This window comes from Aphelocoma coerulescens, chromosome 1, assembly GCF_041296385.1.
Source record: "Aphelocoma coerulescens isolate FSJ_1873_10779 chromosome 1, UR_Acoe_1.0, whole genome shotgun sequence".
Classification (NCBI taxonomy): Eukaryota; Metazoa; Chordata; class Aves; order Passeriformes; family Corvidae; genus Aphelocoma; species Aphelocoma coerulescens.
The window spans coordinates 104,772,969-104,796,635 of record NC_091013.1 but is presented as its reverse complement, the minus strand read 5'-3'; the positions used below and the strand labels follow the sequence as shown (position 1 = coordinate 104,796,635).

The 23,667-nt window shown below is 40.7% G+C and overlaps 1 protein-coding gene across 3 annotated transcripts in view; it reads right to left on the bottom strand.

The window, feature by feature from the left end:
- The window catches only part of LOC138113992 (transgelin-3), a 26,997-nt gene extending 3,330 nt beyond the window's left edge, over positions 1-23,667 (bottom strand). Inside the window, exons 1-5 of one of the 3 annotated variants that reach the window (XM_069022982.1) lie at positions 23,565-23,667; positions 20,487-20,670; positions 19,565-19,676; positions 18,500-18,637; positions 16,634-17,462 (exon numbers count right to left, since the gene is read on the bottom strand). In XM_069022982.1, the coding sequence (XP_068879083.1) occupies positions 17,121-17,462; positions 18,500-18,637; positions 19,565-19,676; positions 20,487-20,670; positions 23,565-23,658 (870 nt within the window). In that variant the 5' untranslated portion in view covers positions 23,659-23,667 and the 3' untranslated portion in view covers positions 16,634-17,120. Of the gene's footprint in view, positions 1-748; positions 852-5,374; positions 5,550-6,403; positions 6,586-7,007; positions 7,286-16,633; positions 17,463-18,499; positions 18,638-19,564; positions 19,677-20,486; positions 20,671-23,564 lie in introns of those variants that run through there. The other 2 variants (XM_069022988.1, XM_069022997.1) reach the window with 2 other exon arrangements.

The window sequence follows — 23,667 nt, the reverse complement described above, 5'->3', positions numbered from 1 at the left end:
CATAGGAGTTTGCATTTATTCACCTAAAATTCAAATCTCAGATTCAGTTTAACCAGCTCAGGGTTTAAGACAAACAAAGTGAAGTTTGCTTTATTTTTGCTGAGCCTCACCTAGACATCAGAAAATTCAAGGAAAGAAAAGACAAGCAGTCAGCACTCTTTTTGCTAACCTGCCTTTGACATTTCTGTGTAAGAAATACTCTTGGAAGGCAGAAACTCATGTCAATAATATGCCTGTGGGGCAGGAGAGTAACTGTGGGAGGATTTCCTTTTCTTCCTGTCCCTGCTTTACAGTCTCCTGAGCCAAAACAAATGGAATTTCAGAACAAATAAACAGCTTTGCCAAGACAGAGAATTCTTCACAGATAGGTGGTGCTCCCCAAGAATAAAGAAGCCTAGGAAATTAAATCATTTTTGGTTTGATAAAAAAAGGAAAGAGACTTCATGCCTTCTCTTTGCTCAGTAAGGGGGTCACTACATGGGGGTTCACAGACAACCATAACAGCCTTGTCTTCATTAGTCTTTCTGTCTGCTGTCTGATGTGAGAGAGCAAATCTGATGACAAATCTGATGACACTTTTCCTGCTTCCCTTCTCTAACCTCCAGAGAGAAAAACCTCCCTATTACAAGGAAACTTGGGAAATATTCTTCCCTTCCTTTCCCAATAAATTTCCTTAAAGCCTAAAGGCAGATGATATTACCAGCTTCCCAGGGAAGACAGCTCTGAGCAGCTGTGCTCTGGACTTTACCTGTGGAACCAGGATGGATCTCCCTTGTAGCAGCCGTCATCCTTGGTGACCGCCAAACTGCCCAAAGCCATTAAGGTTCTCTGCACTGCTGCCATGTCCTTCCCTAGAAGGCCAGACAGTGAAATTAATATAGGAAATCCTTGCACAACAAATAGCTTGGCACACTGAAAAGCAGTTTTATCTGATGTATTAACTAACTCCCTCAGGTCCCTGAAGATGTGCATTAATAGAATTATAAATGCTATTTTACCATTGCTGAAATGAAAGTACTGACATGCAAGAGCTTATTAAAAGTCAACAAAGGGATAGAGTTAAAGCAAAACTTAATTTTTCAGACATTTCTAGGTTTCCAGGCCTTTGATTATTTTAATGCCTTCCCTCATGCCATTTTAAGTCTATAGAATCCATTTGACAAAGTTTTCTCCTAAGGAGAGATTACTTTGGTATACAAATAATGGTAATATACTCAGTGAAATGTGGCTGAAGGAGAATAGTGTGTTAAATAACAGTGCTGTGTCTCAGTTTGTTCAGAGTAAGTTTGATTCCTGTGCTAACAGAGCTCACAGCAGTTCTGGGAGCTCCTGCACAGATAGCTTCTATCAGTCCTTCCCAAATTAACCATCAAAGCACCTCTCTAATCTGTCCTACTTACTACGATGCTATTCAGTTTCATACCTTTAGTTTTTCCCATTTGGTCCACTATTTTTCCACATTCTCCCTATGCTACCTTACTCCATCCCTCAGCTCAAAAAGTCAGGGCTTGTCTCATCTTTAGCCAAATATAAGTTACATAACTCATTACCCAGTCCAGACATGCTACCTTTTGGAATAGTTTCTAGCAAAAATAAGTTGCAGCAGGTATTTCCAATTGTGTGAAGTGGTAAGTTATTGGAAATCTGCCTCTTGCTGCTCCCTTATGAAATCCTTCCATGAGCATTTCTATGACTTACCTCCCCTCTTTCATTCCAGTTCTTACTCTTCCCTAAAGCAATGTATAGTTAACGGATCTGATTCTGGTTCTTCACATGTGAAAACAAGCAGTTCAGAAAAAAGGAGATACCAGAGACATGATGATAACAGAATTCAGAAATACCTCCAGTGGACCAATATTAATGAACATCACTGTAGATGAGCTGGAGTGTAGTGGGAAGGGAACAGTGCACAGTCTGTGTTTTTGTGGTGCATCACCCTGATTACAGGCAGATGCAGTCAAGGGCTCTGTATCACAGTGGCTGAGGTGAGGACAGCATCCTGAAGCTGAAAACATCAGCTTCCAACTGTGCCTGTCATACTGACTACTAAAGTTTATAAAAATCCTATCTGCAGGGGACCATTTGCTCAGAAAATAAATTGTCAGCCACCCAGAACTGATGTATTTTACTGTATTGAAGGCAAACTGCATCAGACAGGGTCCTTGCTTGGGAGGGCGGCTGCAGAGCTGACATCCCCCACACGCACGTCCACAGGCGCACACGGAGGAGCACGAGGCAGGGACCCTCAGAGCTCCCCGGAGCAGCAGATGTACCATATGCTGTAACAGATGCCACAGACAACGTCCTTGGGATGCCTCCCATATAACAGGAGTGCAGTGACTGCCTGGGATGAAAAGGGATGTGGAGAAGGATTTAAAAGTGAATCAGCTGAATAATGACGACAAGCGAAGAAAAAAGCAAAAGGAACAAAAGACAGGCAGTGAAATATGATGATCAGCCTTGCAGAGCCATCTGGCAGCCTCCCCCCCCCACGCTCTGTGCTCAGCTCTGCTTTATTTGTCAGTGATGAGTGGGAGCTGCTGCAGGGGAAAAACTGAGTGAGTGGGAGCTGAATGACACGTGACAAAACAAAACCACGGCCATGGCTCTGCTCTGCTCTGCAGAGACTCCTTGCTGCATATGAAGAGCGCTGTGGGTGAGGGAAGACCTGAATCCAAGTGGTCTTGCGTCAATTGCCCTCTCCCAGCAAAGGATACAAGGGTCTTGATGGTCAGAATAAAAAAAAAAAAAATACAGGGAAAAATTTTAAATTTCCAGTACAGTCACCTGACAGAAGGGATCATACACCTTCTCTGAAGCCAGGTTTGACTCTGGTATTGCAGCAAATTGTAGTCAGTGCCTTCCCTCAACTCCAGCACTTGTTTATTGACAGCCATGTGGGCTGCCCACCTGGCCCACAGCTTCAGCCTCTCTGCAGGGACTCACACTCATGACACTCCTGCATCTCAGTGTCCTCTGCAGTGTGCTTTGAATAGCACAGCCTTGTAGAGGAACTTGGCACTGTTCTTAAAACAAGGAGGTAGGGGTCTCTGCTTACTTCTTGTGCAAAGCCTGTCTCTTTAGGGGAAACCTATCTGGAAGGACCTCTTCTCCAGGTCCAGAAAGGGGAAAGTTCAAATACAAAGATGAAGAACTGCTCTGCAGAGTATTCCTGAAAAGCCTTTTTGTAGACGTTGAACAAATACCCAGTGGTGCAGCTGCCTCTTGCCTGCCTGGAAATATACCAAGGAGTGATCTGTAAAAGGCAGAGAACATATCTTGGGCATGGATCAGGGAAAGCTGCTCAGCACAGTACATTTATGTAAGAAAAGGCCAAAAAAGAGGTGATACTTTCCCTGGATCAAGGAGCCACAGGGATGAAGAAAAATGCAACAGATGGACTGAGTGCATTTGAAACAGCCAACAGCAGATCGTATCCTAAAATATTTTCATTAATCATTGCTAAGAATTTCAAAGCGAAAGCTCGTGGAAAACAATTAGTGCCAGGGAAAAACTGTTTCTCAGTCACACGCTTTTCTTTCCCTACAAACATACATTGACATCTCTCTTTCTAAAGAGGTTATGGTGTGAAGTGTAGGAGTGCTGCAATTATGAAATAGTGAAAAAAGAGACTGTCCTTTTTGCCCAGCTAATGCATCCGTGTTCAGACAATTCAACCCTGAAGCAGCACAGATGCCAGAGGTCAGAGTTACGGTGAGACACAAAGAGCTTGCAGTGCCTCACTGCTGGAGAGACAGACTGTTTCATCCCAGCACTGAAATGAGCAGCAGGAAGGATGAAAAGGGAGTGGGAAAGTGAGGAGTCACAGATTAACTTTGGGAGATCTTAAAATAACAGTGAAGAAAAGCCCTGTATGTCTTCCTCCTAGGTTGCAAGTTGTGTTTTGACTTCCTGTCCTCAAGAAGTTACTACCTTTTTACCTTATATCTGTTAAGATGATGAGTGAAAGGAAGAGAAATTAGAAGACAGCAACTATAATTAAGAGCATTATGTCTTCAAAGCAAGTCCTTTTCCTCGTAAGGATCAATGTACCATATTTTCATATGCCATTATGAGTTGCAAAAGACTGCAAAGAACAATGTCTGAAATAAGCCATTATCATCCCTTACAAGATAGATGGAACTTCTCTCTCAACAGCCTGCTAGGCTGATGGGTGGGAAGGTGCTTCTTCAGTGAAAATCCCTTCATTTAAGACATGTAAAGGTAGATTGCATGAAACACTAAAGACTGAACTGTAAGAAACAATCCTGCCCTTGTGCCCAAAGGTACAGATTTGTCAAGCAAATCTGGCACCCTGAGACCTTTACAGATCCCAGTAACTCCAGCTACCAGTATATCCTTTCCCTCTAACCCATTCACGAAGAGCTCCCTAGTCTTTTATTCCTCCAGTTGTCCTTCACAGGAGTGATCCCTTCCACATATCCCGACTGCCTGTGAAAACAGACCCCACTTTTTTCTCTCAATGTGTACTCCTACACAAACTATGCTGGCCAGCTTTCTCAGTGGATTTTCCACTGTTTGATTCTCATGGAAGATTTTTGACCCTTTCATATGTGCCTTTCACTACTCTGCAGCTGTCTTTGCTCTGAGTGCTCAGTCATTGCACCACCTTGTCCAGGGAGATGCAGGATATACAGTGTGTTTGGTTAGAGCACTGGGATGGGATGCACCACCACAGAAGTGGGCAAAACCAGCCCCATGAATGCACAAATGACTCAGCTTTTCAGCAAACAGAACAAGCAGTTTCCATTTAGAGCAGGGGATGGAGACAGACTACACCTGTCTTACTGTAAAACCACAGGAGCACCCTGATTTTTTTTCTGTTGCCATAGTGACCTCTCCTAAAAGACTGTCTCCTTAGAGAGAGAAGCTCAGCGAATATGATATTAAGCAGTGAGTTTTGTTTCTCACTAGTCATAAATGAACCCTCATAAGCTTCACAGAGGCATATATGCTCCTGGGAATGCATTTCTTAGCTCAAATTTAAGCTTTGCTTATCATTTGAAAACTGCAATAAAATTTTGTCATCAGAAAAGCAGGGTTTTCCATATTCTTGTTAGGAGCTATTTACTTTGAAATAATTAGCAGAGAGAACAGTTGTTTTATTAGGTCTGTGGATTTCTATCAGAATGATGGGGTTTTGGATAACACACGAGCTTGGAAAGGTTCCGTTATGCCCTCAGGGTAATATAAATCCCTCAGAGGAAATAATGCAGCACTGGAAGAACATGGTAATGAGGTAAGGCAAACAGCAACAAAAGATAATTACATTAGAGAATATGCCTAGACAAAATGCACATCAAAGCAAAGTAAAATGAAGACTGTAAACTGACTTTCAGTTTACTATTTTTACCTTCCCATAAATCCACTGTCTGGAAAATATCTGTTGTTCTTACTCCGTAGATTTCAGCAGCTTTTAAGAACTGAGATATTTGTTCCATCTGCTTGAAAGCCATTTTTGATTCAGAGATCTTTGCAATAGGCTCATTTCCCTTTGGATGCAAACTGTTTATTAACTTGCATAACAGCTGAGAGATAAAGACAGAAACAAAATTAGAAAGTAGCCACCAAACTAGAAGGCAATTTCTGCACATGAAATGATGCTGCATAATGCTTTTGACCCAGCCAGTTTCTGTCACGGACATAATTTCTTCAGTTAAAAATAAAGAAGTGAATTGATAATAATCAAAGTGTATTAGAAAAGCATTAAAGCTTTCATTAACTGAAGCAATAGCCTAACCATATAAATCCTAATCTGCTAGAAACAACAAAGCAATCACTGGTAGAGGTTATATAACAACTGACAGAGAAGAAGCCTCATGCCCAAGCCAAAAAATAAGCAATGTCAATTGAAATGTTGTTAGAGTCACTTTGGCAGAGATTCAGTGATTAGCACAGTCTTTACAGCCACTGCAAACAGCAGCATCTGCCTGTTGTTCAATAAACCAATGCAATACAGTGTTTTAGCTACAGAATTATTCCCAAGAAGACAGTTATGACACAATCCTATCCTTCAAATTTGCTATATCTCTTCACCTTTCCTTGTCAACACGGATTATTTCTTAAAGAGAAAAGTATACATCTGGTTTTAAAACCGATCTTATTTAACTGCATGAGAAAGGATGCTGAAGGAATGAGTCATACTTATATACAAAACATGCATGACTCATAAGAATCATTAATATCTTACTGATCCCAGTGCACTAGTAGGATAATTTATCTTTTGAGATTAAGACTCTTGGTCAAAAGGAAATAAATCAGATACTAAGATATATATTTCTGCACTGACCTTGAGCTCTGACCAGTTTATCTAAATGAAGACAGGAGACAGGGGCACCGTGCATATAAACACTGAAAGTGTGTAATTGGACAAAGCACTTACCGTTCCATCCATCAACCAGGTCTGAAAATGTTGCCTTCCAGGAGGAGGGTGCTCTATCTGTTCTCCACACTGTACAATAATCCAGTTCACCAGCCTAGACTCTAATTCTGGGTCGTATTTCTGTTCAATCTTTTCCTGAACTTCTCGGCTTAAGCCATAGCTTGGTCCTCTGTTAGCCATCTCTGGAAACAAGGTAGAACTTACTTAGTGGGCAGAGTCCCAGTCTACACCTTTGAAGTATGCACAGGAAAATTAAAGAATAAAAGAGTGAGCAGCCTGCCCTAAATGTTAGACAGTTGAACAGATGTTCATCAACACTGAAAGTAACTGTATGGCACCAGTTATAGCTGTTCCACAGAACAGGGGAGGGATCAGTGAGGGAATATCCTTTTCCAAAAGCACAAATCAGCTACAACATCTTTTTTAAAAGGAAGGAAAAAACAGCAGTCCCCCCTGCCCAACCACAAAAGCAGAAGAAAAGCAAGATTTAAAACACAGTAGGTTTTAAAGAGAGGCTTCGGCTATGTTTACAGAGAATACAATAGGGTTGTCAGATCAACATTACAGCTGCCTGCAAATCCAAAAGCACTTTAAAATTGCCTACCTAATACTTGCTAATAAGAAGAAGGTTGTGCATGGGAGCAATCCAATTAAAGATGCAGTCAGAGGCTTCCTCAGCAGAGATGCAAGGATGGATATCCAGAGATCAGCACACTGAAAATGCGAAGATGAATTTAAGAGACGAAGGCTGCCACAATGCCCTGCTGCTGCTGCAGCATCGTGGTTTGAAGAACAGTGTATTGATTTGATTTTCCTCACATATGAGGAGGGTCAGAGCAGGGGCGTTGCTAAGAGCCATTAAAGAGACCTGCCTCCTCAGTCACAGCCCGGGGATCCTGTTTATCTCGCCCATCTGTGGTCTGTTTTCAAGCATCTTTCCTCAGCCTTGCACTGCTCACCCCACTGGCTCAGATCTACTCCGCCTAGTCTGCATCAACCCAAACTGCATCAAGCATCCCAGTGACAGATAGACAGAAATACAAATAGAGGCACTCTGTTAAATGAAGGTGACAGAAATTACCACACATCTAGCTTACTTTTAATCATAAGCCAGAAACAAAGTCTTTTCCTCCCTGTTCTGCATTGCAATGATAACAGGCTGAGAGTGTAACAATTTCTCCTCTTCCCTTCAAATGCTGATAAAAAGTTTGAACAAGGGAACAATATGATGACAAGTGAAGGAAGAGAAGGCAGGTAATAGAATATTATTATCACCCTATCATCAGGATATATTAGGCTATCAAATAGTGGAATGGTGTCCTGAAAAACAACTCAAACCACTAAAACCAAAGTGAAATCACTGAAAATTAGCAAACCTACTATAAAGCACAAGGATTTTACTTTCTGCTGGTATGAGTCAGCTAACCTCCAGCAATAGGAAGGGACCTATGCCCATGTACAGTCGTTTAAATTTTGATTATACCACCCATACAATGTGGAAGGGAAGAGAGGAAGGGTTAAGACGAGACTTTTCCTGCAGACTGATTTAATACTATATTAAATAAAATCACTTTTACTTCTTTCTGAGTTATACAAGAATTTGTCAAATGCTTCCATTTATGCTGGTATGAAATAGTTTCCTTTTGGCAAATGATTAATGTTCATCTTGATATGCAAGGAGGTTGATAAACCTGAGGTGGACAGTTTGGCCAACAAAAGTCCTTCTGCTGCATTCTGAAAGGAAAAAAAGGGGGGAAATAAATACAGTTCCTTGTGTATCTGTTTCCGAATGGGCTCTTCCTCCATTACTTTCTCATTTTAAGATTCTGAATTCTCAGACTTATACTGCTTCTGATGCTGCTGGGCTTGAACAGACGCAAGAGATGAAAAATTTAATAGATGACCTAATTCATTGTTGTCCTCCACAGGCATTTCATTTAGTGCTTTCTCTTCCCCGCACTGGTAGTTTTAAACTCCTATGCAACACTTGATTACATAACTCAGAGCATGCTACGTGACAGGGCCACCACTTGAGCACTTTCCGTCTCAGTGAGCACGGGGCTGAAGGCACAGCGGATGCGCAGGAACCAAGGCTGCAAGCCCCGCCTGGAGATCAGAGAAGGAGCAGGCTGCAGCTGCAACGGGAAGACGCAGAATATGAATCTGAATCCTTTCCCTTCAGCAGCTGTTAAGGGCTGGGCTGGGTTTCACACTCTTTGGCCAGCTCCACAATTTGCATTTTCAGATCTTTTTGTGTTCTTCTGTTTAGAAGGGAGCTACCTAGGGTGCCTGGCTCTTTCTGGTCACACCAGGGTGCTCAGTGTCCACTAGCAACAAGATTTCATGAAAGTCACCTACCTTGGCATCAGCCTCTGACTGTTTCCTAACTTGGGGGCAGGGATGAGTAATTTAACTCTCCTAAGCTGCAGAGCAGAGGTCTCCCCCTTCACAGATGGCTGGCTATGCAACCCGTTCTCGAGGGACCATTCCACACTGGGAAAGCTGAAAAGCTTGTCCATCAATATCAATTTTTAATAAAGCTTTGAAAAACTGGAAAACTGCAGAGGATTGGAAAAATTCAAGGTCCCCACCAATATTTTCCAAAGTACCACTAAACAAATCATAAGCCTGCTTTCTGTGCCATCAGTCCTGGGGAAAACAATGGAATAATCTTTTTTAAGTGATAATGTTGATAAAATTTACTAAAAGCTCTGTAATATATTAGAGTTGGCAATTTCATGACATGTTGATTATTCTGAAACAACATGACACATTAGAGAGATTAAAGCTGGCTAACGAGTAGGTCCTGTAATATGACTCTAACTGCAAAATCATTAATGACGGTGTATATTTTATTCAGTTTGTACAAGAATATGTTCCCAGGCCTGAACTATTTAATGTTATTAGAAGTCACAAAATGCCCCCCCTAGGCTCCTAAGAAGATCCCAGCTCACATGAGTAAGCAAAAAAGATAAAGAAACCTCCTTGAAAGCAGTCTACTTGGAAGCAGACAAAAAGTGTCTTATTGCAGCCAAAGTCCAGCCATCATTTAAAAAGTACTTTTAAGAATGCAGCACTCTGTCCTAGGACAAAACAGATGTTAAAAAACATGCAGAGTATGATGAAGGTAAGATGTTGAGTAAGACACTGTGATTGAAGGGCTTGGCTGAATAAAACATGGGAGGTTCACCAAGAGCAGTGGGAATATCATATCCAGTTACAACAATTACTCTTTTAAAAAGGAGGGGAAGAGGGAAGTTAAATCAAACAGTGATTCCAGTAACCGGAGGATTGAAAATTAGAGCTTTTACAGTAATCACTTCAGAAGGATTATCTATTTATCTCACCAAAATCAGAAGTTAAGAAATGGCAAGCACACGTGCCTACAAGTTAAAGAAAAACTGAAGGAGCCCAAGTTCCTTATGTCAGACACAGGTAGATAAAGCCTGATGGTTAGAAATGTGATGTGGAAGAAAGGGGCAGGTTTACAGCACAAAGGTATGACCATTTCACCCACTGCTTCTAATGGATTTTGTCCTCTTATTTTTCTTGGCAACACAAGACTGGAATTTATGACTAAAAAACAGAGATGAAGCTTGAATAATTGAAGTAGCATTTCATGCCTGTAAGCACCATGACTCACCTTATGCTCTCAGATAATCACAATATTATCCCATAAATTTAAAAAATCTTTGTAAGTCTTTAAACAAATGCTGCCAAAACCACTAACAAAACTGACATTAACTAGCTCACTACCCACATGCAGATCCAGGGTAATTTGATAGCTTTCAACGTCTTCCAGCTAGGATACAGAAGGAAAAGTAAAACTTATCCTACCAGAGAGCAATCCTTAACCTTTGTCAGATTCCCTGTTTGGCAGTTCATTCCTTAGAAAGAGCCTGGTATTTCAGCTATACCAAGCATGATCTCACAAAGTATGGTGGGTTGAATCTCCATCAGATAAAGCTATCCAGCAATAACTGTGAAGTCCAGGCTCCATTTTCCTGGTTTGCCACTGTACAATAATGGACCTTTCATTATTAATTTTAAAATTAAAAAGACTCAAAAAGACGGAGTTTTCCAAAACTTTAAGTTTACCGCGCCTCCCTTCATAAAGGAAGCATCTGAAGCGCTGCTCAAAGATCCTCCCTGCATGCATGTCTATGTGTGATGTCAGGTTTTCTAGAGTTGCAGAGAGGATGCTCAGGTCCAGTACAAGCTCAGTTCAAGTACAGGGCCTTTTTCAGGGAGCTTTAAGGCAGGAAAGTGCTCTGCAGAGCCTTGGGTTTACGCATGGCCTTGCTTTTTCATAAGATACTTGGAGATGTTCTACACAAGAGAATTAGGCTAGGGGAAAAAGGCAGTATTGGAATATTGCCCTCTTTTTAACTGTGCAAAAACAGGTGGCAGAGTTATCAGAACCAGGGGACAACATTAATTTTAGAAATTCTAACTTCCCCATTACTTTGAAATCTACAATCTAGAGATCCTCGAAGACAAAAAGTGCTAATTTAAGCAAGTATCCTCCCTTCCATCTGCAAAAAGGTTTGTTTGCCAGCTCTGAAGATGTTACACCTCAAGCAAGTGCATACTCTGAATACCTCAAATTTGGGTTTAAAAGAAAAGTAATTCAGGAAAGAAGGACATTCCTATTTGTGTGACAAAAAAGAATGTACCAGTACTCCAGCCTGCAGAACAAGGCAGCTCCTAAGGTTGCCATGAACAGGAGTGTTTCTGGAATTTGTAAATCACTGACCACCTTCCAAGCAGCTTGCCAGCAGAAACAGTTACCACTTAGCACTGGAAACCAATTCCTGTGGATATAATTATCAGCGTTCCCTATTCCCTATTCAAGATGACCTCAGAGGTAAATTGTGCATTTGAATTCTCAGGACCTCTTAAGTTTTGTGCTGGATTAACAGGCTCCTTTGAAAGAAACCCAAAAGATTTCATATCAATTGCTTATCTGTCCCCAACTAAAACAGTACCTCCCGAGAGCTACTTTGGTTTGAAAATTATACAATACACATTCACGAGTAGAACAGAAAGGAGGTAACATCTTTATTTCACTGACAGCAAAATTTACAAACAAATTTACAAACAAAACCCACCAAAAGAGCAAATCCTCTAACTACATAAATGCTGCTTCTTATGGTTAGGGATTTAGCTTTGCTGTAAGGAACTTTTTCAAGAGCTACTGTCCTAAGAACTAGCATACTCTGGCACACTTTCTGCCAGCAAGCCATAACCAATTAAACCCCAAACCCGAGGATTCTTGTAAGGACAAGATCTGATCCTGGGTAGCCTTCAAGGACTGTTTTTCCCAGGCTAAAGTCTGGGCAGGCCACTTGCATCACTCCAACCCCTAAGCGTGCTACTGTTCAGCAGACCTTTGCCACTGACACGAGCACCTGCTTCCACCCCAGCAGGCAGCAGTGACCTTCTCATGTTGCCACGTGGGAGGCAAGCAGACAGCAGGGTGCAGATCAGAAGGCCCAAAAAGAACACAACCTTTCACGTGCTAGCCTAGAAACATTTCAAATATTTATTTTAATTTCAGAACCAAATGACTGGAAGTTTTAGGAGCTGTCATTTGCTTTTCCTTCCAAATGTAAATGCAGAGCTGCCTGAAGCTTCTTGCCAGACACAAATCAAGAGACTGTAGCAGGCTGAGAATGTGTCTACCTGTGAGCTGCAATTACTGCATCATATGGAGAATGCCCATTTCTCTTTAATGGAAAAGAAGCACTGGACCACATAACATATATATGCAGGACTTGAAAGAGAAATACAAGGTCAAGCCTACAACCAGACTGCAGTAAGTTCTGTAATTTAGATTTATGCATTACGTGACTAAGGCTGTAACATTTTTCTGTTCTAGGCAAATATATTTTGAAGAGAGACGAGGTGCTACAGTCACAAAGTAAATCTGAGCTATAAAAACTGACCAACAAGCAGTAAATCTGTGACCAGGGCATTTCTGTCCTTCATCTCTGCCTCTCTTTCCCAGCAGTAATCTCTTCCCTTAGAAAACACCGGCCAGGAGCAAAGTGCCATGGACAGGGGCATTAAATCCTCATGCTCAGCAAGCTGGCTGCTATTTAACGTAATGGCTGAGTTCCCTCTGCCTTTCCTGTCCCTGCTGGGCAGGGACAAACTTCTAACAAACTTAGAAGGGTGAGAGTGCACACTGATGTTCGGTGTTTCTGTCTGCATTCCTTACACAGCTGATGAATTTTCACGAAGCCTTGGTGAAATTTTACATTCACACACATCTTAATGAATTTGGTCATCAGCACAAAGCAGAGAGATTGCTCATATCACAGTCAGGTCAAACACAGAACCCTCTTCTATTTCCCCAGAAGCCTTTAGTATAAAGGAGCATTTCAGAACTTAAAAAACTAAAAAAAATGTGAAAGGTAGGTCTCTTTGTAACAGCACAACTGAGTAACTTAGCAAACAAGTTGAAATCTCATTATTCCCCAGGACAAGATTTTCCCTCCCACTTGTTTGGGTTTTTTCCTGCCACAGAGGAGAGAGAAATGACAACCACAAACCTAATGTAGAAACTCTGACCACAGCACTGGTTCAGAAAATGTTCCAACTCTGTATTGCAGCATGACTGGAGCGTTGAAGATACTTGAGCAGCTGCAGACAAATCACTAGTTGAATGTTTCTCTCTAAGCACATTTTAATTTGATATGAAAATTATGGTACCATAAATCTTTTAGCCCCATTGAATAATAGCATGTCCAAGAGAGCATGTAACCAAAATTAACATAAAAATGAAACAGCAGGAGATGGTTCTTCTAAGGCTTATCCAGCTAGGCTTTTTTTGTGAACACTGCCTTGTTTGCATTTAGTGTTGATGCAAGAGAAAATAGCTTAGCTAAACTGAAACTACATGAAACACTCAACACCAATTAAGTTAAAAAACCCCCCAAAACCAAAACCCCAAACCAGCTGGTGTGTAATACAAAGCCAAACAACAGGAGAGACAAAACAAGTAGAATATTTAACAAGATAAAAATAAGTGTATCTAAAACCGTGTTAAGTACAGCTCAATATAAGCAGAATAAGAGCACTTGTTTATTAGGAAACGAGTTGAATAAGCTTTAGAAACTGATTATTTCATGCAAATCAAGCTTATTGTTGAGGAAATGTACATTATATATTCACAAAATATACTATGCATTTGTCAACAAATCAGAAGTCTGTTTAAAAAAAAACCCAAAGTAACATAAGCATTCATTAAAAAGGATTTTTAAAATCTGCACCATGCAGAGCTTTCCAAGTGTGTAATACCCTATTTTAACACAGTATGTATACAGAGGAATGAAACACTAGTTTTTAAATATGACTAATACTGAAAATAATTGCTATGTAGGCACCTACTGGCAAAGAAAAAAGCAATGCCCCAGCCATTAACTCAGAGGACAAAACAATACCAGTTTGGGATGACACTGTAATAAGTGAGAATCACATTATTCCAGATTGTCAAAACTTCCTGGTAGGTCAACAGCTACTCAGAGGTAGGATGCAAATCTCCCTAGTTATCACTATCCCTTCTTTCAGCCATCTGAACATGCCAAGTTGCCAACAGTCAAAACTCTAGTATTTCCAGAGTGAACATAGGGAAAATGCTTATGCTTATGAAGATAAATACCAATGGAACTGCCACAGCAAAGTCAGAGAAAAAGGTCTGTCTGCTCTTGCTACCTCAGAGCCAGCTCTTTGTATTTAAGCAAACCAGATTTACAAAAATAAAAAGTGAGCACAGAGAGAAGGACACTAGCATTCAAAGCACTACCTGGAATACCGTCTTTATGAAGAAAGTATCATCTCTGTCTTTGCATTTAGGCTATATGTAACAAACTTTGGGTGTACCTGTACTGTAAATGCTACCAGTAATCTCCATTTTAGCCAGCAGAGAAGGAAACCAGAACTGCAAAACAAGTGGCAGCAAAAACCCCTTCCCTAGGATTAAGTTTTCAGTAATGCTGTGGTTGGAGAGACCGATGCTGCAGGTTTGTATTCTCAACAATTGTGCCAACCCTGTTACACTGAATTCTCCCACCTCGTGTTATCACAGCAGAATAATTGGGGGGGGGGGGGGGCAACAACACAAAACACCACCAGCCAACAAGGAAAAAAACCCTCCTGAAAACTATTTACACAACTGCTCCACTTCACATGTGCTTTCAGCTGTCTTGCTCTAAGGCACGGCAACAGACACCTTATATGTAAAATATCAATTATTTAATAAAGACTAACATGAGGCATGAATACAATGCAACTCTTTCAAGAGAAATACACAGCTACAGTTTATGCAGGCACACAAAGCCTTTTCCTTGTCTGAAGTATTAAGAGTTAAATTGAATGTTTACAGGTGTAACACCCTAATTAAAAAAAAGCTCAAAATTTTTCAGTCACTGAAATAACTTTAATATGCGTGAAGAAAAAGTACATCTATTACAACTGATAAATGCACATTAATTATAATTAATTACTTTGGAATTACAGCAGTCCACTTGTTTCAGCTTTTTCTTCCATTATGAGCTAACCCAGTCTAAGATATGACAAAACTTGATTAAAGAAAACCTATCACAGCTTAGGGCAAAAAGTTTTGAAACAATTTTGATTTGACTGCATCTTTAAAACCCGCAAAATCTATTTTTTAGGTCTTATCAGATGCAAGTGATAAAAACACTTATTAAGGTGACAACTGCTTTACAGTACATAAACATGAACACAGCTCCAACTCCAGGAGCACAATTTGCATTAACTTTCTCAAAAGTTAAAAACACATTCCAGAGGTTTTAAAGCGAAAGTGATTTGCATAGTGATACAAACAGAAGAACAGTCTACACCAGAAATATTTGGGAACAAGATTTCACGAAATGTTCTAATTCCTCAAGCAATTATCCCAATAGATTCTCCTGAGCTGGATAGAGACTACTTATAAGACCATGTTGTGACATGACAAGGGGGAGAATGGGTTCAAACTGAAAGTAGGTTTAGATCAGATAATTAGGGAAAAATTCTTTACTGTGAGGTACTGGAACTGGTTGCCCATGGGAGTTGTGGATGCCCCATGTCTGGAAGTGTTCAAAGCCAGGTTGGGGCTCTGAACAACCTGGTCCAGTAAAACATATCCCTGCCCATGGTATGGGGGTTGGAACTAGATGATCTTTAAGGTCCCTTCCAACCCAAACCATTCTATGATTTTATGACTAATTGAGTTAGGGAATTAGTACATTTGAATTAGAAAATTTGCATCTAAACAGGAGCCATCCTTTTTTACTCATACCAAAATTCAAACTTTTTACATCACAGCTTCTTGTTTTTTGCAGTATTGAAGCCTAAATAAAACTGCACTTCACAGGAGCTCATCCGAAATTTAGGTTTTGTTGTTGCTGTTTATTTTTTTTAATTTAGTTGTTTGTAGTCTTTTTTTAAAATTAAAACCCACTACCTCAGCAAAGCCCTATTCAGCACACGTCCACTGACATAGCTGAAAATGAAAACTGAAAATGACAAACTTTCTAGAAATACCTTACCCCCAGTAGCTTTAGTCTTTTAAGGTAACAACAGTGATGCCATTTACTACTTAAAATAATAAACCCAGAAACAACTGTATGGTCTTGACTGATGTTACACATTAAGGCCAGCCTGAACTAATTCCAGCCTCTCACCTAACTTCCTCTCTCTCAAGTGTACAAATGGTAATGTATTTCGTACAAAACCCAGGTAATAGTCATATTTGCAATTAAACCAATTTCCTATTAAATTCTATGGATTTATATTATAAGAATTATCCAGCTATCAAGTTCCATTTACAACTTCTTAGGGTTGGACTCATGCAGCTCGAGAAGACACTGCTCCTGGTAATCTACTCAAGTCACAGGAAAGAGGCAGTGGTGCCCTGTGGCACTGTACTCCCCACTTTGAAGAAGCTACTATTAAAGTCACCTTATTGATCCAGTTTCAGTTTACATCAAGATCATATATTGTTTCCTTAGCAGTAGGCCCACAAATAAACAATGACAAACAAGGGAGACTGGAGTAGATGACACACACCCTCCTGATAAGCAGAGAAAAAGAGCTCTTAAGGCTTTGAGGCCTTGTGTTCTCAGAAGTCAAATTCTTCCCTATGTAGTACCCCAAGCACACCATCAGGGTGTGCCTTACACTTTTTAATTTCAACAGCACTTCAGAACAAAATAGCCATTTATCTGAAATCTGTTTATTGTGTTTCATGGTACTCACTATTCTAATAACTAACTTCAGTAAACACTCAAGTTGTATTTTGCCTTGCACAGATGGTTTCAGACATGAGATACAATGATGCTACAGCAGAAGGACAATAATAAGTGTCAAAGATGTGAAAATAAAGTTCTACTATACAGGCCAATAGTAACAAAAATTAATCAACATTTCAGTACAAAATTGTAGGAAATTTGTGAAAAAAATGGTTAAAGTGTTGAAAGAGAGGTTCTGAACACAATAGCAGCACTCCTTCCCACTTTGGACTGTGTGCAAATGCAGCAATAACAAAATACCTGTATTTACAAAACAGAGGTAAGGAAACGGCAGATAAAGCTCAGTTCCTACTGTGACAGTCACAGACTTGCCACTGTCTGGGTAAGAACAAGGCTTCTGTTACTCAAGGAAAAGAGTCAGGTGTAGAGTTCATGCACTAGTGCTACTCTTCAGCTTATGCTACAATTGACAGCTTGTCGATTAAATCATCAACAGTATTCACAAGGAGTTTTGTATCCTCCTTGTCACTCATCCGATGCTGGCCGATTTTGCGGAGGATAACATCCACGTCCTTGCTCAAAACACGATCAGCAACTTGCATAGAGATCTGCCAAGGGACATCACCATCCTTCATGCCATGGATAAGGCGTATGGGACATGTTACAGGAATAGGACTATTCAGCACACAGTGATTTTCTGCTTCTCTGATAAAGTCATAGGTCAAGGAATAATATCCTTCCTCATTGTGCTTTGTTTGATACTTCCATTCACCCTTTTCTTCTATTTCTTTTTGTGCCTATAAGAAAAAGAGAGCAAAGAATAGACAAAACAGATGCTAGAAGTACTTAAGAGTACCTCAACTTATTTCTGTTCTAAAAGTAAAACTCTCCCAGGCATAAAATATTTCACCTTGTTCATTTTTATGAGCAGAAGTGTTTTCCTGTTCTCCTTACAGCATCTGAGAAGACAAACCCCCTACCAAGTCACAAAAACTGCTCTCCAAACCTCTCCTTTACATTCATCTAGTTAAAATTCACCAGTGAAATTAAGTTTCTTAGCCAGAATCTATGAGAAAAAAAGATGTATAGCCATCATGAACAGTAAATCTCCTTGGCTTCAATCAGTTCACTGACCCTCAAACAAGGAGAAATCCTAGGGAGAAGACATTTTCCAGTGATCAGTCTTTTCCGTCTTTGCCATAATAGGTGTCTCTGAATACTGTATTTCCAGATTCTTACCTTAGTCCTAGTTATACCGACACTACAAAGTGCCTTAGAAAAAACACAAACAAATCGGGAAAATTTTTAAATTATCTTAAAGCACACATTATTTATTGCCATGTAACACCTGATTTGCTTTCCTGAAGACTAGACATTAGTCTAGTCAAGAGACATCATCAAGGAAGAATCTCAGAAGGGCAGATCCCACTACCTAAACCTTACAGTCTTTACAAACACACTAACCTGAAGAATTTCCTTTCTATGCACACAGCCTGTGTCATACTCTTCCAGTGCCATCTCAACTACTTTAGTGGCTACTTCTCCATCCTTGAAAGCACAAGGATCCAATTCCAATGCAAATATAAGATATTCAACACTGAAATCTAATGGACTGCTAAAAGCAGGGATCTGACTTCACATCCTCTAAACGACAGTAATATAAGCACACTCTGGCTAGTGCTCACACTAGTCTCACACTGTAAGCTTACATTAATCAAACACAAAAAACTTACTTGAAAATTTGCAAGAAAACTACAGTTTAAATAATGTAATTTCTTAAACTCTTGGTAATATTTTTTTTTTGACTGCACAAAAGCCAACCATCAACATTTACCTCAATGGGAAGCCTCTTAAAAGTTGTTACAACGTGATCTGCTGCTACAGCTACTCCAACCAGAGCAGCTACTTTATCTGGGCGTGCTATTGCAGCATGAAGCATCAGCCATCCACCCATGCTGGAGCCCACCAGAATCTGGAAAAGAAAATAAGAGAAGAAAATATAGTGTTTTACAGAAAATGGCTAATAGGTTTTTTCTTCTTGCCCAAAGTATCAGTTTTCACTTGGTTTAACGATTTAAACCTTGGGCATAATCCTGCTGTCCTTACCCAGGCAGAACTGCTGTCACCTCCAGTGGAAATTTTGCCTGAGTAAGCACCACAAGACCTGGTATTTATTATTCTGTTTGGCATGGCTGGTTATTGCTGTCTGAGACTGAAACACTGTAAACAAAATGAGACTTGAAACAATTCAGTATCATATGCATACTTTATGTTCCCTTCTCAAGATAAATGCACATGGTAAAGGCTCAGTGCAGTAAAAGAAGTAAGCAAAAGCAATTCCTAATACAAAATTGTTTTAAACACAATACTAGGTATTTCTAGGTTGTAGGAGATTCCAAGTTTCTCACAGTGATTTCTAAAGTAACTGAAGAAATCAAATGCTGCTTTTCCTGCCTTTTTTTTAAAGCTATTTAATCATATGGAGTATCTTGTAATCTTCCTGCAAATCCTTTAATTAATTCATCAGCATGGGACGGTGACACACTTTCTCATTAAGAGGGCTGCACTGCACTGGAAAAATTCCCTGTCCCCTGACAGGTGGCTGCTCCACCATGAGGCCTTCTCAGACTCTCTGGGACAACAGCCCCACTCTGAGCAGGAGATTCTAATAAACAACCTCCAGGAGGCCCTGCCAACCCATGTTTCCATGATTTTGTGACCTACATGCTTACAAAAGAGCTCCTATGAATACGACTTTTCAAGTGATTCAGCTTGAAAGTGAGCAGGTGTCAGTTGTTCAGCAAAAGCTACTGCTGACCAGAGCTACTATGGCATATTTTTGATCAATGTTCTACCCTGAGGGAAAACCACCATTCTATATTTAAAAACAGAATATAACCTGTGGTCCATCTGTAAGTTCATCCAGTACAGACAGAACATCTTTTCTCCACTTCCCAATTGTACACTCTTCAAATTTACCATCTGAACTTCCACATCCTGTATAGTCAAATCTGAAAAAATAACCATCAACATGAAAGTCATAGTACTGTCTGCAGCAACACAGACACTAACTAAATACTACTGTATAATCAAATCAGCAGGGGAAAAAATACCACATTGAGTACTTTCTTACTTGGTCCTGTTTATCACTAGAACCAAAAATCACATAAAAGGGGTTTAAATACAACATACACAACTAAGCTATGCAGCATTCTCTTATCATTTGATATAACATCATAATTTACAAGAATAGAACAAAAAATTTCCCTTACAGGCAAAAGAAACCCCTCAGATACTTCAACTTTAAAGGTATTTTTTAAATGTACAAACTCTTTTAAACACTGAACCCAAGTATGAAGACTTATGACACACAGCATTCCATCTAGTCTATCAAATGACAGCATTACCAAGCAGGGGCAAGTTCTTCTAAACCCACAGAAGACACAGGGTAACTTAATCAGACTTGGCAGGTGAAGACAGTGCTCACAGTGGTAACTTAAAAACCAGAACTCCAGGTCCTTCCTTTTTAATTTTTGTGCCTATAGCCTGATTGTAACATGGAGCACTGGCTAGACTACAGAAAATTAGAGAATTTTCTGAATTACTCTCAGAATACATTTTCCTGATTTACCTCAGTCTCTCTACTGACAGAAATCCTACATTTGGACACGGAAAAAAGACTTCTTAGCTTGTATACAAGCTCCCTTAGCACAGGGAGCATCCCAATCCAAATGCCAAAGTTTACAGATTTGTGTTAAAACCCCTTCCCCCAACACACGAGAACAGTTTCGCTTTCTCAAGAACAATACTCCTGTATGTACCTGATGAAGGCATGGCCTAACGATTTGCAGAAATCTTCAAGGGCAGTTGCTTTCTGACCATTCATATTTGAATTGAAGCCTGGAAGGAAAATAACCCCCGGATTCCTGCCTTTTAGTTTCTGATAAGCAATATTTGGTCGATCTGGTCGAGTAAGAAAGCTGACCGATGACTTCAGTCTGCAAACTAATAAGAGGAACTGCTTAGTACAATCATCATGATAATCTTGGCAGAAACACAAGTATTTTATAAACTCAGGGTTTGGCAAATGCGGGCATATTATGTGAGAATAAGGTATTTTGGCTCAAGAGAGAAGAAAAAAAGCATCTCCTATACTCTTTAATGACTGAAAAGTACTGATGAATCTGAGAAAGATAGCTTATTGCGATTCATTCTCATCATTAAATGCCAACCATGTAGAGAGTTCACTCAGCAACTAGCCAAGTGGTTGACTGAAAATGAACACTAAGGCTTCCCAGACTTCATCAGTCCTCATATTTTATACCATCTTGAATACATTTACTCATTTCACAAAAAAACTTGCAATTTATTATCTGCTTAGTTTAACTTTTAATTTTCAAAAAGCATAATTCTGAGACTAGAATACTTTGTGCAATGGAAGTTTACAAGTACATGAGATGACAAATTCTTCCAGAAAATTAAAACCGAAGGATAAAACTGCACCTTTATCAAAACCCTGGATCCACACAATATATGGAGATATAGGGGGAAGTTCATAAGAATTGTGAAAGAGTCTTTTGACTAACTTCTTCATCATGATGAGCATAAAACAACACTAGCATTGTTTAAAACCAAGTGAAATAAATAACATCAAACAAGGAAATAAGATTAACAGAGGAAATGCTAACTAATTAATAATTCTGCTGAATCTCAATAGCTGCTACAGGATTTAATCTAACTTTAGCACTCAGTTGTACCTCTACTGCGGGTGAGGACAAGCAATTCGTAGAGAGCTGTTAAGGAGACTTAATCCACTCTATTATCCAACTCAGCAAGGTAATTTGTTAAACTGAAAGCTCGGTCAAGTCTTCTAAGACTCTGACACTCTTAATTCTTAGATTAGAAGATGAATAGTTCTTCAACAGCAGGGCACAGAAGTTATCCAACCCAAAATAAAGCATCAGGGCTTCCTAGGGGTATAATACCTGCACAAACAGTGCAAAAAACAAGCCCTGACAGTATCACACCACTTAACTGTCCTGCAGCCTTGAGTTCTGTTTTGTCACTATCAGAGAGATTACATTCAAGCGGTTTTGGGGGGTTGGCTTGTTGTTAAACTTGGATGTGCACGAGTAAGTGTGGATACATAACAGATAAAGGATGCAGCTACCATTCAGCACTTTCCTAGAGTCCAACAGAAACGGTATCTTTTGAACTACAGATTAAAACCATTAAATTGCTCCTCAAACAATAAGGTAGTTCTTTATCCTACTGAGGCATGAGTTGTTTATAAAGGTGAATGACTCCCACAGTAAAGGTATTCAGATGCATCCACACTGTGGCTTTTGATTTGTGTGTGTCTCTCACTAAGCCAGTCACTTTTTCAAGTGTCAGTAAAAGGAGATACACCAAGAACTGCAACATTTAATAGAAAAATAATTAGGAGGATTTTTCTCCCCCTTAAGCCTTGATAGCCATCTCTGAAAGGCACTGGTCTTCCATGCTGCAGCACTCTGGAGGTGTACTCAAACTACTTTGACACTGGGCAGGGTTCCAACTGCAGCTACAAGACACAACCACCGTCGAAGCTATTTCACAAATTATTCTTCCATTTAACAAGTTAATGGAAGTGCACCAGTGGCAATCCCAACCTGAATAATGCAAACCCCTAAAGCAACCACCCCAGCTAACCCAAAAGCAAAACTAACTGCAGTCACCCTCTCCGATTTCTCCTTAGACAGACAAGACCATCAGCAGCTGCCCAATAATTTCTCCTCCTCACTTTAGGAAAGACCTCGATAAGAGCAGGGAAGCATTTCTAAAGGGTGCAAGGCAGGTATTAGTGTTTATAAAAGAAAATTTCAGACAGAAGGTGATAGCTACAGGAAGACTGCAGGACCCTTGCCTGATGGTATCTATGAAATTCTCTTCATATCAGAATCACTGTGCACTTTTATGAACACCAGAAACTGTGATTGAGATCAGTGTTACATGTCAAAGCCAAAAAAAGTCCTTCGAACAACTCTGGGAATGTTCCTGCACTGTGATCTTCCCATCGCCAGCAGCAGCAGATTAATGCTGCTGTGACAGGCAATGGACTCAACGCTGTCCACATCTGGTTCCATGCAACCACCCACACTCCAGCAGTGTGTCCAGCAGCTGGTCCCAGAGCACCTAAAGACACAGTCAAATAAACAGATGCTCTGATAATGTTACTGTTATAAACACACAGAAAGGCAGAAAAACACAGCAACAAAATGTCACTGTATTCAAGCTTTTGTGCAGCTACAAAATGTGCACCCTTAGTGGCACGTAAGTTTTATTTATTGAGCAACCTTAGATGAGATTCATCTGTCCAATTAAAGGCAATGAATAAACTCAGCAAGTCAGATAAGCACAGGGTCTGACACGGCAAGAAGGGGCACTGCGTGTTTGGGAAGAGACCGATCTCACTCAGAAGTGTATGCCAGCAAAGCTTTTCAGGTACCTGGCGAAGCTTCACAGGCAGGCACGCTTCACACCCGATCAAGCGAACTGGCGCACCGATTCCCAGCTCCTCAAAACGCACCAGGGGCAAGAGCTTAGAGCCAACAAAACACACGTGGGAAAGCAATTGTCCTGCCCTGTGCAGACACCGAGCCCCCCCCCCGCGGGGCTGGCAAGGAGGAGAAGCCTGTCAGGAACCCCGTCGGAAAGGAACCGAGTTTAAGATCCCCATCCCCACCAGAGGGCCTCGCCCCGGCCCTTCCCGATGGAGACGGCGCTGAAGGGGAGGAAAGGGTGTCACCCGCAGCTGCCCGAGAGCCGCCCGGCGGCCGTCACAGCCGGCACCGGCACACATCCTCTCCCCTCCGAGTGGCACCCCTTCTGCTCCGAGCTTCCCGGGGCCCCTCCCTTACCCAGGAGCGCCCGGACCGCCCTCAGCGGTGACAGCGATGCCCGCAGGGCCGAGGCGCGGCCGACCCACACCAGCGCTCCCGCCATGGCCGCCATGGCTGCCGC